This window comes from Mauremys mutica, unplaced genomic scaffold (assembly GCF_020497125.1).
Source record: "Mauremys mutica isolate MM-2020 ecotype Southern unplaced genomic scaffold, ASM2049712v1 000239F_np12_subseq_1343009:1457502_obj, whole genome shotgun sequence".
NCBI classification, from domain to species: Eukaryota; Metazoa; Chordata; order Testudines; family Geoemydidae; genus Mauremys; species Mauremys mutica.
Genome location: NW_025422889.1, coordinates 71294 through 86163, shown reverse-complemented (window position 1 = coordinate 86163; position 14870 = coordinate 71294). Strand labels below are relative to the sequence as shown.

General features: G+C 36.6%; 1 protein-coding gene across 1 annotated transcript in view; it reads left to right on the top strand.

The window, feature by feature from the left end:
* The window catches only part of LOC123357025 (neural cell adhesion molecule 2-like), a gene marked incomplete at both ends in the record, with an annotated part of 83937 nt that overhangs the window by 16250 nt on the left and 52817 nt on the right, over positions 1 to 14870 (top strand). Inside the window, one exon of the mRNA XM_045000288.1 lies at positions 11248 to 11398. Coding sequence (XP_044856223.1) covers positions 11248 to 11398 — 151 coding nt within the window. The remainder of the gene's footprint in view (positions 1 to 11247; positions 11399 to 14870) is intronic.

The window sequence follows — 14870 nt, the reverse complement described above, 5'->3', positions numbered from 1 at the left end:
TATTCAGAGTTACAATTGTTAATGCTTGCAATTTTTGAAGGGGTATAAAACATCAGGTTTCAGAGTTCAAACTCATCTCTAACAATTAGGGATTAGGATAAAATTTTCCTGGAGACAGATTATCCCACATTTGTCCACTGCGGAGTTGCATGCACCTATCTCTGAAGCCTCTGTTGCTTGCCACTGTCAGATAGGACACAGGACCACAATTTGAATATGTAATTAAAACTAAGTGTGATGTGGTGTGCATTAACAAAACAGTTTTAAAAATAGAAAATTAACTAGTTTTTCCCTTGGTGGTAAAAAAACATGATATAAATACTCCTCTATAGATACCATGACATAGCTGGTTTGTGCCCCTCCAACTCTGTGGCAAGAGGAAAGAGGAGTGGAGGAAGAGTTTGCTGAGGCTGCAGCACTCAGCAGCAATAGGTCCTGTTTCTGTTTTGTCTGTCTGCCAGTTGTAAGTTCAGAGGAGAAAAACATTCTTGGTCCCCGCAGGCTGAAAGATGGAGAGGGATTTGCCCCTTTACCCACCTATAATTGTACCAATGTTCCACAGCTCGCAGCATTTCCAAGTATTTTATTAGCTTATCTGTGGTGTGAGGGCTAAGTGCCTTGCAGAAGATGGCCTGCCTAGACCATCTCCATCCCCGTTCTGTTGTCTCAATCCTGCAGGACGCTTTGCACTCCTGTGAGGTAGTGTGTGTTCTCATCTACTAGTGACTTGAATGGGAATTGAGGGAACTCAGCACCTCATGGGAGTGCTCAGTGCTTTGTAGAATTGTGCCTAGGAGAGTTGCCAGAATGAGTGAAGCTGCTTTGGGAGCCTTTACAATATACAGTTATAAATGTACAGTGCCTCTGTGAATGATGAGGAAGATGTTAAAATTTAAGTGAACTCAGAGTTATCTTCCCCGAGAGAAGGAGATTTTTTCCCATGGCTCTCCACTTCTCAGTCCACCTTACAATTTCCCAAAGTGTAGGACATTAAAAATAAATAAAATCAAATAAATAAGCTCATATGGCATTTTGACCTTTTTTCTGCTGGGTCTTACCACAGATCCAGGATCCACAATCTGTTGGCCCATTCATATTCTTCCTCAGTGTGGAAGACTGATGACATCTATTGTTGAGTTTTGAGTGCATTATGACAGCCTTCAGAAATCCTGTGTGGCGATCATCAGCATATGTGTCATCTCCAAAATGTTTTAATGAGTTAAAAAAAGAAAAAAAAGATCCCATAGATAAGTAAAATGATGAAATACCTATATAGACTTTCGGTAATATAACTGTAGCAAGCAGAAAACTTATCTAGAGCCATGTTATCACCACTTTCTGTGAGTCAACATACAGAACTGTATCCACATATTATGTTTTTTTAAAAGTGATTTGTTTGAATGAATAGTTTCCTGTAGCCAGTTACAAAACATGTGGAGGTTTGATCTTGACAGTTTTGCTATTGACTTGAGTAAAAACGTCATCTGGTCAAAGTTCTTGAGCAGAGTGATCCTACTTACCACAACCGCTGCCATGGATAGTTCGCACTGGTGATTCTTGTTCACATGCATAGGGTTTGACTGATCATTAGTAGCTAGATTCTGGTGAGTGAAGGTATTAGACTCTAAACAGGATCAGACCCCATATCTGCACATGCTTTGGGACTGTGTGTGCTCTGGCAGTCTCCCACTAGCATAATGGATTCTCTGGCTACTCCAATTTATACTGGAGTCTGAACTGCGGCAGTTCCAAAGGGAGCACAAAGGTGTAATATAGCCACCTGTGGCTGATCTTGTAGCCGGAGTATCTTATCTCAGTAACTGCCTTTAAGATTAGATGTGGTTCTGTGGTCAAACTATTATTTTTGATGACTGTACTAAATAAGGTCTGTATTAGATAAGACTTATGTTTTATGATCTTATTCCTGTAAATTGTGCTCATCCTGCTCTGTAGAACTGACATCTATCTGAATAAAATTGTTTATTTCAGGAATGGAGCCTTTAATAACGAAGTGCAGATGATTGAAAAATTTTATTTAATTCTTTGTTTTTATTTTTCCCTTTTTATTACCACAGAGGCATGTTTTGCCCAGCTTCTCTGTAAGATTTTGTTGCATGCTGATAATATACTCATCATTATTAGTCATCAACCATTTCTCCTTAGTGATTTTCACCTGTATAGGAGATGATTTTGAATGACCAGATACAATGTTCTTCCTTCATCATTTCCCTTTCATATGCCTTCATGATTACAAGCAAACCAAAGTGAGCTCTTCCAAGAACAGCAACCCAACCTTCTGTTTTATGCTGTAGTGTTTGATTTTGGTATGTGGAGCGTGATGTGTCACCTGACTACTCACCAGCTAAAATGTTGCAAGTAAGCACCAGCACGAAGCAATAAAGGTTTATATAGTTTGTATAGTGTTGTTATTTCTTAAATGCCATCTGGAGCTCTCAAGAATATCATTTTCCTGAATTATAAAAATCTGCATAGTACCTGCTTGCATTTCCACTTTGAGTTCATTGAAAGTAGCCGCAATGTCTGGAGATGGAAAGAAAGTCAAAGCAACAAAATGCCTTTACTTCAAGACTAGTTAATGGCTTAGTCTGAATAAGTTCTCCCATGTGGAATAAGCAGATTTCAATCCCTTCAGAAATTTGTAGCACGCGGCAATGATTGCTACCTGCTTGAAATCTGTAAAAAACCAACTGCTGTTCTAGATGACTCCCAAGGTCTTCCATAAAAATCATTCAAGTCCAAGACTCTGCTGTAGCATTATTCTGATTCACTGGACATTAAGGCATAAACACGTAGCAATACTCTGGAATTTTCTGCTGTTTTCAACAGGTGCATGGATAGAATACATTTACCTGAAGAGTATGGGAAATGTTGTGAATATACCATCCAGAAGGGAGCTTCCATCAGCTTCTGCATGCTGATGGCTGTTGTGAATGACAGCCCTTTCTCATCATCAAAGGTAGATTCTCAGAATAGGAATTGTTCATCATCTATTTTTGTTGGACTTCTGGAATTTTATCCTAATCCAGTACTTTCAACTCAGTTGGCAACTCTTCTCTTCTACCTTGTTACTTCAAGGACCAGCTTACTGGGCCATACTATATTTGCTGGTTGAAATGCTTCAGACTGAATGACTCACAAGTGTCTGGTTTGAAGTTTTTGCTCTTTCATGGATGACAATTCAACAGCAACTGATAGCAGCAAGTTTCCTTACAATGGTTGTGTTTCATGACATTCCAAAGATAATTCTGTTCATCAACTTCAATTACTGTGCCTCTTCTTGAAAATTCAATATCATGTGTTCAAAATATCAGTAGACTATATAATAATGCGTCCTTGCTTTTATAATTAGGAACCATCTGACTGCATGCAGAAAATGAAAGAATGAAGAACTAAGCATAAAGTTAAAGTGTCTTCTTGTTTGGGCTCTGCTACTGTTGACATCTGTGACCGCTACTTTGGAAGAATACAGACCAGATATATTGCAAGTGCTGCAGAGGTTTTTGTGTGTTTTCAGGACAATTATGGAAATGTATTTAAGAAAAAAAAAAGTTTAAATACTAGACCCATGTTCCCTTATCATTTTGGTAGCTGAAATCTGGCATACTTTGTATCCAAAAAACACTGAAGCATTTCACAGAAGGTGCAGGTTGTCAGTGAGAAATGCCTGATGTCTCTATACAGTGACAGGCACTGAAATCTAATACAGTGATATGGGGAGTCATGATACTTTAGTCATAAAAACAAGTTTTAAACTCTGATATGAGAACAAATAAAGTAATTTCAACCTGTCTAGATGTTAAATGTGAGGATTTTATTAGAGATCTTGTACTTGTCCTTCAGTAATATAAAATAGATCCCTTCACAGCCAAATGCACAATCATTGAGCTCTGTAGGAGAGAAGATAATCAACAAAATGTCACAGCTGCTCTCACCAGACAAATGATACTATCAAAGTCCAGCCACAATCCAGTCACCATTTCATGCAGCTGTTCTCACCTGCCACACTACTCCCAGCCAACTCAAAATGCACATTCTGGCAAATGTACAATGCCATCTCATTTGGTCCAGTAGTTCCACAGTTGGGAGTCAGAGAAGGGTTTGATCAATCAAACTCAACCAACAACTATGCCCCCAATTCATACCAGTTGCAGCCTGTTACAATTGTGAAGCAAGAAGAAAAGAAAAATGTTTTCAACCATCATCTCATTGTGCACTATTCACCAACACAAAACAACTGAAAAATTATACACTTGAATCTGTAACATCACTGGAATCATGCTCCTGGAGACATTCTCTGTATCAGAGCACATGATTAGTCCTAAAAGTTGGTTTACACCACAAGCTGCTATTTTCTCTCCGTGGATATTGTTCTCTTAGCAATTTCCTCGAGACTTCTGAAAGAGGCATGTCTTCTCTGGAACCCTTAGATATGAGGCTCTCATCAACCCCACTGCTCTCTTGGGACCCTTGGAAGATGTTTTCCACCCAGCAGCCTGCCAATAATTGCATACATGGAACATCAAATATCAGGAGGAAATTCCAGGGATCACAAAAGGAAAATTCAGGTAACAGATGATATATAAAGCAATATAAGTAATAAATAAATTGCAGAGTCCACAGATAAGCAGGTAACCACACTGATGTCATCATTTTAAAGTATTTGATAGAATTCACTAGGGGTGAACTGAATTTTGAGGCAGGGGTATTGTATTTATGTAGAGAATCTCTCAACTTGATTTCTGTTTGGAAAGATTTTTATTTTTTATCATGGCTCTACACAGTTATTAACTTTGAGCTCACTGCAGCATCTATAAAGAACAATCTCATTTTGTTCTTGACAGTTTATTGTACCTTGAATATTTAATCTCTAGGTCTTTGTAAATAAGGCTGATGGAATTAGATTGCTATCACTATTCAAAATGCTAGGGCTGTCATGCTGTGAGAGGTTAAACTTTCCAGTTCACTGAATATGTTTCAGTCAGATTTCTTGGGATGGATTGCTTCGTTGAACTCTCATTTATCAGATCATTAGCTTCTAGTCCTACTTGACTACATTTTGAAAGTGTCATAGATCAAGATTTTGGAAATATAGTCAGAATTATTGTATGAGGTCATAGGGCCATACTGTGACCACCTATAAGTGGATGAAACCCCAATGTAGCCAATGCCACAGAATGGGTTCCCTTGTCTGAATTATCCCAGTTTTTACTACATCAATTTTAAAATTACTTTAGTTAAACTGGTGTATTTTTTAAATATACAGTGTTCCAAATTTAGCTTGTTTTTCTGGCATTTTTTATTGTCTTAATATACTAGTTTGTAAATTTCTATGACACAGTGCTCTCCTATGTGTCCATGACCTAAACAGAATAAGACAGAGTAGGCCACATGGAGGGAAAAGGCAGCTATGCATAACACTCTGACATCTGTATAATAGCCTCACTCTCTTCCAGAAAAAATGGGCCAGGGGTTCTGGCCTGGAGTAGAAGAGAAGAGACTGGGAAGAACTACACTAGACAGTACATTCCCATCCAAGAACTGTAGAACACCACATTAAAAGGGGTTATACAATAAACTTAATGCTGCTTAAATCAGCATTCCTCTCCTGTGTGTTCTTGATGACATCCTCCAACAGGCTGAGCGCTCACATTTGGGTTGTCAACCTACACTTGTGCATCACCATGTGTATTGACTAATCCAGCCATGCTGCTGTGGCTGTGTATGGGTATTGGGGTCAGACAAGCCCAGCAGGATAGTACCTCTACATTATTATCTGTGGGTCTGAGGTGTTCAAGCCCTGGAAACCATCCAGAAAGATAACACAGTGATGAGCATCTGTATAAAAACCTAGATAGATAATGGGATTGTCTGAGCTGCTTTTTCTGGGATCACTTGCCCTCTATGCTCCTCTGGTGATCCCAGAGAAGTGGAATGAATGCAGTTTTTTAAAAATACATATATTAGGGTTCCCCCACCCCCATTACTAGGTTTTATATGGGAGAAGAACTTTGGATAACAATTAAATGTTATGCTACTTTTATGAAAGAGGCTATACAAAAAGCAATTATAATTATCCTGAGAAGAGAACCTACCATTTTCAGCAACCGGAAATGTTACTGCTATGTCGTAATCTATTGCTGATCATTATGAACATTTTACAGCTGGCATTTGCTTCCTGGAAAGTGCCAGACTGAGTTTATGTTCATCTATGGGCTAATTAATAAGTTGTGGTTTAGTATCTCGCTGATTTTGATAATGTGTGCCCCAACGTAGCTTTTAAGATCCTCTAGATAAGAGTTTACTATTACAGCATTGAATTGTAGAACTGATTGCTGTTGGCCACAGTATTAATTCAAATGGGGATGACTTTCACCCTCGTCTGTTTAAGAAATACAAAGTACAGTGGTCATATTAAAGTTATCATTTGACAACAGTTACTGCATAATGATCTCAGCTACCACATAGATTTTCTTTATACTAAGTATAGGAGATAGCTGTGGTATTAATGTCGTATCTCTGGACAAATTCTGACTATTTTAATAGGAGACACTGTATTTTAAAACGTCAATAAACTGAGAGTAAATGAGTAAACTAATTTTGGTTGGTAGCAGTGACATAAAAGCATCTTTAACCACTATTCTAGGCCTAAAGAGTTGGCAGTTAATTTCCTGAGAAACACAATGGAATTGAAATAGCAATGAACAAGACACTATAATATATATTTTCTAATTATCTAATGATGTCAATGAATATTAATAAATAGAAATGTTTAAAAAAGACATATCTGTTTATTCATGAAGTACTGTATATTCCCATAGCATTTTTATTTCCTCCACCTATATCGTTTTTAAATCTAATAAGCTCATACTGGTGACTTATAAAGGAAAAGTAAACAAAGTAATCCCTGATAAAGCCCACTGAGGTGAAAAAAAGGCATTTCACTATTATTCAAATGGTCTTATGCTTCTCATTGCATACGGTAGAGGGCCTGAATATCAGATCAGTAGAGTATCAGAGTAGAATATTCACTTTTGTAGGTAGTTAATTTTGATGACCCTGTTGCTAGCCCTAGCATTGCAAAATGTTGTAATATCTTGATTAGTTATCCATATTTGGGTAAATTCTGCTCTCAGTTTTACCTGTTTAACCGATTGACTATAGTGGGTTTGCACAGGTGTAGCAGAGAGAAGAATTTGAACTATTACATTTATTTAGAATTTGATAAGGAGATATGGCCTTGCTGACCATTTCTGGTAGTTTGGAGATAGTCGTAACTTATTACTCTTCTAACAAAGTAAAAATGGATCTGAAAATTCATCTCAAACTTAGAACAATGAGGTATGGTGGTCAACATTTATAAAGAAAATATTTGCTTTATTTATTATATACTTCTGTGGTGATAATCACTATAATGTGTGAGCACAAAATATCCTGCCATGGCATCACAGTCTAATTACAGAAAAATATTACAATGAAACTAACTTTATGCTAAATTAAATGTTTCCTTTACAATGTTTATCATTGGATATAATGCTGATCTGTGTGGTGGGTGTGTGCAATATATTTTCCTTTTCTGATACCATGATGCCATAAATACATAGAGAAACCTGAAGTCCTTAGGCAAAATTCCAATTGATTTCAAGAACATATGCTTTGGATTCATTGGAATTATTCTAACACTTTGCAGAAATATTTTCTGTATTGGATAGTCATACTTCTCATTTTGAGGAACATCATTCATTTTAGCCCCAAACAGACCTACATTGGACATATGTAATGTGAAACATTATTAAAATCTATTTACTTCATAAATAAAGAATCAGGAAACCAAAGTTACTGTAAGAGTTATTTATGCTAAAGGAATAAATCAGATACCATCTTAAGTTTCCTCTGTGACTATTTTTTTTTCTTTTCCCTCATTTTGGCTCTTTGTTATACACCGATCCCTAATTTCAGCTTTGGCAGGTTGAAAGGAGTAGCACTACTACTTAATAAAGCTATTGTACTGCTACTTAATAAAAACATCTTCACTTTTATATGTGATCATAAATAAACAAAAGGGATTGGCTGGGGCACATGACTTACGAGGAGAGGCTGAGAGAACCGGGCTTGTTTAGTCTGCAGAAGAGAAGAGTGAGGGGGAATTTGATAGCAGCCTTCAACTACCTGAAGGGGGATTCCAAATAGGATGGAGCTTGGCTGTTCTTGGTGTTGGCAGATGACAGAACACGGAGCAGTGGTCTCAAGTTGCAGTGCGGGAGGTCTAGGTTGGATATTAGGAAACACTATTTCACTAGGAGGGTGGTGAAGCACTGGCATGGGTTACCTGAGGTGGTGGATTCTCCATCCTGAGAGGTTTTTAAGGCCCTGCTTGACAAAGCCCTGTCTGGGATGATATGGTTGGTGATGGTCCTGCTTTGAGCAGGGGATTGGACTAGATGACCTCCTGAGGTCTCTTCCAACCCCAATCTTCTATGATTCTATGATTTATATGAATAATGGAAACATTCACAGTTCCATTAGATAGTATTATAAATAAAATAAAAACTCCAAGAATTGGAAGGGATACAATCCCTTCAGGGCATAAACCAACTGATGGATGAACGTCTGTTCTGAATATTTTAATTCTGTAATTGTTTACTTAGGCTTTTTTGCACCTTTCTCCCAAAAGATGTGGTAATGGCCATTTTTGGAAACAGGAAACCATTGCCCCAATCTGATTGTAAAAGTTAGACAGTAAAATAATTTCAGCAGATATATTTGTATAGAGATAATATAACACATTACAATTTCTTGGGGAGAATTTATTGCACAGTACAATAGAAAGGTCTTTCATCATAGTTTAAGTGGAACTTTAAGAAAAAAATGTTATTTTTGCAGGGCTTCGGTAAACCAACCGTCCAAAGGCAATATTTTTCTTATGCCATCTCTCATTACTCTGCATTGCTGTATTTGAAAGGAGTGATTTAGATTCTTCTAAGGAACAAATGTATTACTGTATGTTTATCAGAACTAAGTAGATACATGTTTAATGATGAGACCTATATTTCAATCGGAGCTGCATGGTCCTGAACGAGAATGTTGCACCCTGGTATTAACCCTAACATCAGGTCTTACTTCCTGTGCATCAATCAGATCATTTTTTCCTTTCTGTTGAACTACCTTACTCCTGTATGATGATAGTTGTTAATGAATGGATAGTGCTGTTAACTACTCCCTATTGTATCTCTGACTTTTTTAACTTAAAGTTACATTCACTAGTCATAAGCTCATTTCGGTATAGGAAGTCTCTGATAGCAATTTTAAATGTTATCCAATATGATCCAATTGCAGTTCTCAAGTTAAAATCAGAAGGAGGAGTCACTGAATGTATTGTAAAACTGCTAAAACACTTTTGCTTCAATTTATTTTTTAAACAGGAACAAACTTGATGTAGAATTATCCATTTGTTTATTTCACTTTTTAAAGTAGAACCAGTTAAGCAGCATCCAAACAAGTAACAACAGCCATCAACTTTAACAAATATTAAAACAAAAATGGAAAACACGGCAGACCTGCAAATAAATAAATAAAATTATTTTAAAAGCAAAATTTTAAAAAGGTTACAACAAACGAATAAACAAAAAAATCTACGCAAAACATGATGTATCAAGATCTTTTAGTCTAGCAGTTGTTCACTAGTGACTGTAAATTCTGACATTTGTATGAATGTTCCTGATGACTTGAGGATATGCATTTGATTAATATACTTTGCAGCATTTAAGATTGACATAGTAGGAGCTAGTGATCTTGTTTTATTTCTATCAGTTTGAGGGATTTTAGGGCATATTCTTGTGCTGGCATCTACTATTGCAAACCCCTGCACCCATACAGAATCCTCTTGAGTTCGATGGGACTGTGCACGGGAAATGAGGTCTGTGCTATTAGATTCTGAGGTGGGATCAGGACCACAGGTTTCTTTATATAATGATTCCGGCATATACATTGCTGATATTGTGTTGATGTGAACAATTCTGTGAACTGATTTTCATGTAATTTTCCTTCATTAATTCAGAAAATAATCACATAGACATGAGGTAAAATCCTTCAAACACTAGCAGCCACAGTAGGAACCTTCATGGTAACAAGCAGTAGAGCCAGACAGCAAGGTTTTACAGGATAGAACCTCAGAGTGCTTTAGATGTTTAAAGTATTGTACAAGCATTAACTAATTACTCCTGACAACATTCCTGAGAGGTAGGTATCATGTCCCCATCTTACAGATGAAAGAACTGAGGCAAAGAGGTGAAGTGAGTTGCTGAAGGTTGTAGAGCAAATAAACTGCAGAGCGAGGATTAGAATTGAGAAGTTCCAAACTCCTAACCTTTTGCACATTCCTCTGGACCATGTTAAAGTGACACTCTCAAGTACTTAAATACTTTTTTCAATGTCTATTTTATTTTTCATACTCTTATAGGCTTGTAAATTATATTTTTCTTCCTACCTGTTATGCCCACCATCAGTATATCCTCCCCCATCCTCAAGCTGGCAAAATTGAACTTTTTTTCCTGGTAAAGCAGAAGCCAGTGTGTGTGTGTGTGTGTGTTTGTTTATCACAGTTTTCTTCTATGTTATACTTCTATGTTATCATAAGTATCACCAGTGAAATCCAGTGGTTCCAGGAGTGTTTCCAGACTGTGGTTTCTCAGTTAATTTGTGCTTCTAGCAGAAAAAGAAAAAGAATAAAGTTATCAATAGCTGCTTTTTCATTTTTGGATTTTTCAATTTCTCACTGATATGAAAGCGAACAGAGAGAGACACTAATCTTATTTACAATGATTTTAAACCAGTATAATTCCATTGACTTGATCGGAGTTACTCCTGATTTACAACAGTGTGAGATCAGAATTAGGCCCTTTAGAATTGAACAGACAGATTATATCAATCTTAAAATTATAATTAACTACTTGACAGTGTTCCTTTAAGCATGTACTTATTCCCTTGACCATGGAGTCTAGAATCAGAACGTCTCTTTTCTTTAGTTTTTTTTCAACTGTATATTTGACAGATTTTGAAATTGCTTAGTCATTAATATTTATTTCACCATACATGATGAGATGTTTTCACAACAAATACTGTACATTCAGTCATAATTATTAATGGTGTTTTATATATAAAACAAATACACATATACGTATATATATCTATATATAAAACCCTTTCTCTTTCTTGAATCAATGTAAACAGAGCCCAGATGGCCGTATAGAAGTCAAAGGGCAGCATGGAAAATCGTCACTGCATATTAAAGATGTGAAGTTGTCAGATTCAGGGAGATATGACTGTGAAGCTGCAAGTAGAATTGGTGGGCATCAAAAGAGCATGTACCTTGATATTGAATGTAAGTTCTAACATTTTGTTTTCTCTTTAAATTTGTTTTAAAAGAAAAAAAAATAGATTCTTAATGGAAGATCAGGTTTTACTTGTAATTCATGCTTAAACTCGAATAATTAAAAAAAAATAGTATCCTTCCAAAGTTAGCAATTCTGAACACACAAGATGAAATCCTGGCCCCAGTGAAGCCAATGAGATTTTTGCCAATAACTTCATGAGGGTCAGAGTTTCACCCATAATGATATATTGGTGGCTTCCCTCACTGCCAGCCACACCTTATGACTGAACTTGGTAACTTTTTCCAGACTTTCAGACTGGTGGAGACTAGCTGTGGGTGCAAATGTTTTGGGGAATAAAGTAATAACTCATCTGAGCTGCATCTCAGTCTTGAACTGAAGTTTCTAAAGCTAAAAATGTCTGGAATATTCTCTCCCTCTCTTTCCATTACTTCCCCCCCCACCCCCCATCTATTCTACTTTTGTTATAACCATTCTTGGAGTTCAAATATGTGACAAATCCCCCTGCCCCCACTGATCCTGCCACTTCCAATCAAAATTTTGTTTGGTGGAAACTTCACAAGCAACAGTAGTGATATTTGTTCATCAGTATCTGAGACTGATTGGTGTATTGGGCCTCATCCGAAATCCACTGAACTTGATAGGAATCTTTCCACTGACTTCAGTAGCAGTTGGATTGGGTCTATAGTGGGGAGGAAGGGAAGACGAGTAATGATTGTTTTGCTTTTGCTGAATCCCAGTTGGGTGACTCCTAAAGTAGCATTGACAGAGATCTCACAGTAGGCTGCATGTGCCACCTTTTTGATAGGAAGTGAGTCTAAAAAGACAAATGAAAAATATTCAGACTGAAGAATTGGAGCAAGTAATTTATGCTGGATGAAGGAGATGGAGAGATTTGCCAACACAAATAGAACTAAACAAATAGTGTGTACACTTTTAAACTGAATTATGAAAAATAGCTTTAATGCAGTTGTTCATGAACAATATTCATTTAGAGACTTCTGAGGTTTGTGAAATAGTCTTATGTTTTTGAGTGTACTCTTTTAAAAGATGCATTCCTTGAACATCTCAGTGTTTCCCCTCAGTGCGCAGAAAATATATTCCTCTGTGTACATTTTAATTTAAAATGCTTTTGCTGTGTTGCTGGTGTAAGAAACAAAAAATGAATACTCTGATGTGTTCCTTTAAAATCCTGTAGTTAAGGTCTGTTTTCCTGTAATAGAGATCTAAGGTGAGATGAAATATATTGTTCAATTGAGATTTTAAAGTGGCTACTCTTTTTTAAAAAATCAACTTCTGCTTTTATATTCTGTGTCCAGTGTAGGGTTATCCAATTATAGAAGTGGTTCATGGGCCACATTATGTGAAGCATATGAGCTACAGAAACTTAAGAAGCACAAAATTAATACTGAAAGGCACAATAACATTATTTCTAGATGAATACAATGGAAGGTAGCCAAAGGTTTCTGTCAAAGTAAGAGTTTTAGTATGATAGCAGATGTCCTAAATTGAATTGTAGTACCGTCTTCCTTCTCAATGCGAGGCAGTTGTATGGTAGATTTACTTTTAACACTTAAATAGAACTAATCAGACGGTATTAAAATAAAAAATGTATTGGCATTTACTGTTAAATCTGGATGTGGTTATCTGCTCAAACTAATTTGAAATGCCAGAAAACTTTCTACAGTTCAAACTGAAAAATCTTTGAACCCATCCGCAGGTAGTTGGTGGGTTGGTTGGTTTGTTTGCTGGGAGGGGAGATTGGACACTTAGTATGTTAGCACCATTTAAGATGACAACATTTCAAATGTATAATGCATGACTTGTTGTTTTGACCTCACATAGCATTATGTGATTAGACGATGAAAATGCTATCACGTTGACTGTTTTATTGACTCTTTACACTTTTTATATTACTTTTTGAATCTTTGTAAGGGACTCTAATACTTAAGAAATGGATATCTGAAGTACAATATTTATTTCCAAAGCAAGTGCTCTCTGCTAGCAGGAGTGCAAGTTTCTCCACATTGCCTGAACAGTGAAACTTATTCAAGACATGACAGGAACACCTCTAGTGATGAGAGAATAGTTCTGTCTTCATGCCCATTCTGATTAGACTGCCATTTGTAGTGAAGATTTGTATCATGGGAACACTTGTCCATGAGCAAATGAACTGAGACCACAACTTAATTTGCCCAAACCACAGAGATCTTGTCAAATGATGATGACTTCTACTGACCTTACCATATTTAAATTAGTGTCCTAGGGATGAAAGCTTCTTTATAGCAATAACATCAATCTCCCAAGACATCCAGTTCCCATAATAAAACTTTTTTTTAACAAAATCATCTCTTCACAGGACACTCTTGCTATTTTTTACATACAACAATCTTGTCAAAATCATCAGGAACGAAATGTAGTTCTCTCATCCACAAATAAATTCCTTCTCTGTAGCTGATGTAACATATCCAGTAGCTGCCTCTTGTTTCCAGTCACTTTCTTGATGATATTTGGGCTGGAGATCTCTTCTAACAACCCTACTGTTCCACCAGTAAATTATGCTGTACTCCTACAGCAAAATGGTGAAAAGGAATGATTCTTTATGAGATTCTGTGAAGTCTGTATAGAACCGATTGTTTCTAGAATCTTTGATTTTCCAGATTACTTAAATTGATTGCCTTTTTCGGCAGTTCAGTAGTAATAACAACAATGTCCTTTACACCTTCTAAGTATTTTTAAAAACAAATTTACTAATCCCCATGCAATTCTTGGAAATAGATACTATAGTTATTGTATTGCACACTTTACTGAAAACATAGTATTCCCCATTTTACATATGAAGAATGTCAGATGCAGAGAAGTTAAGTGACTTGCTGAAGGCTAAAGAGGGATTCTCAGGAATCCCCGAGTCAATGTACTAATCTACCAGTGACACACTGGGATTATCCCAGAGTTTTGAATCCCTTGGTTTATATACTAGAATAGCATACACCATTCAATTTTTTTCATTAAAGCCAGAGACATAAATGTATACTACACTGTAATTCATGACTAATACTAGTATTGTTCCTAATACTAATTCATAACCATGCCTAATGCCATTCCATAAATTAATGTTCTTAACAGTGTTTCCTCATGTTCTTTTTTCATTGATTTGAGTAGTTTGTACAGTCACAAAGAACATGTTCATGTCACATCTTTCCAGTATATTACATTCAGGCGTAATGGAAATACATCATTTCATAGTGTCTCTATCTCATCACTTTATTCTCAGTGACCATCATCTGAGACTTAACTATTAGCATGATTGGTGGGAGATTCTACATTTTATCCGTGCTTTCTGTTGGAGTTGCTTTTGATGATAAGAGCAATTGCTCTTGAGGAGCAGAAAAGATGACTAGGTCTAATACGATCCTGGCATGATTAATCCTGCTCCTACCATTTATCTGAAGTGCTCACTGT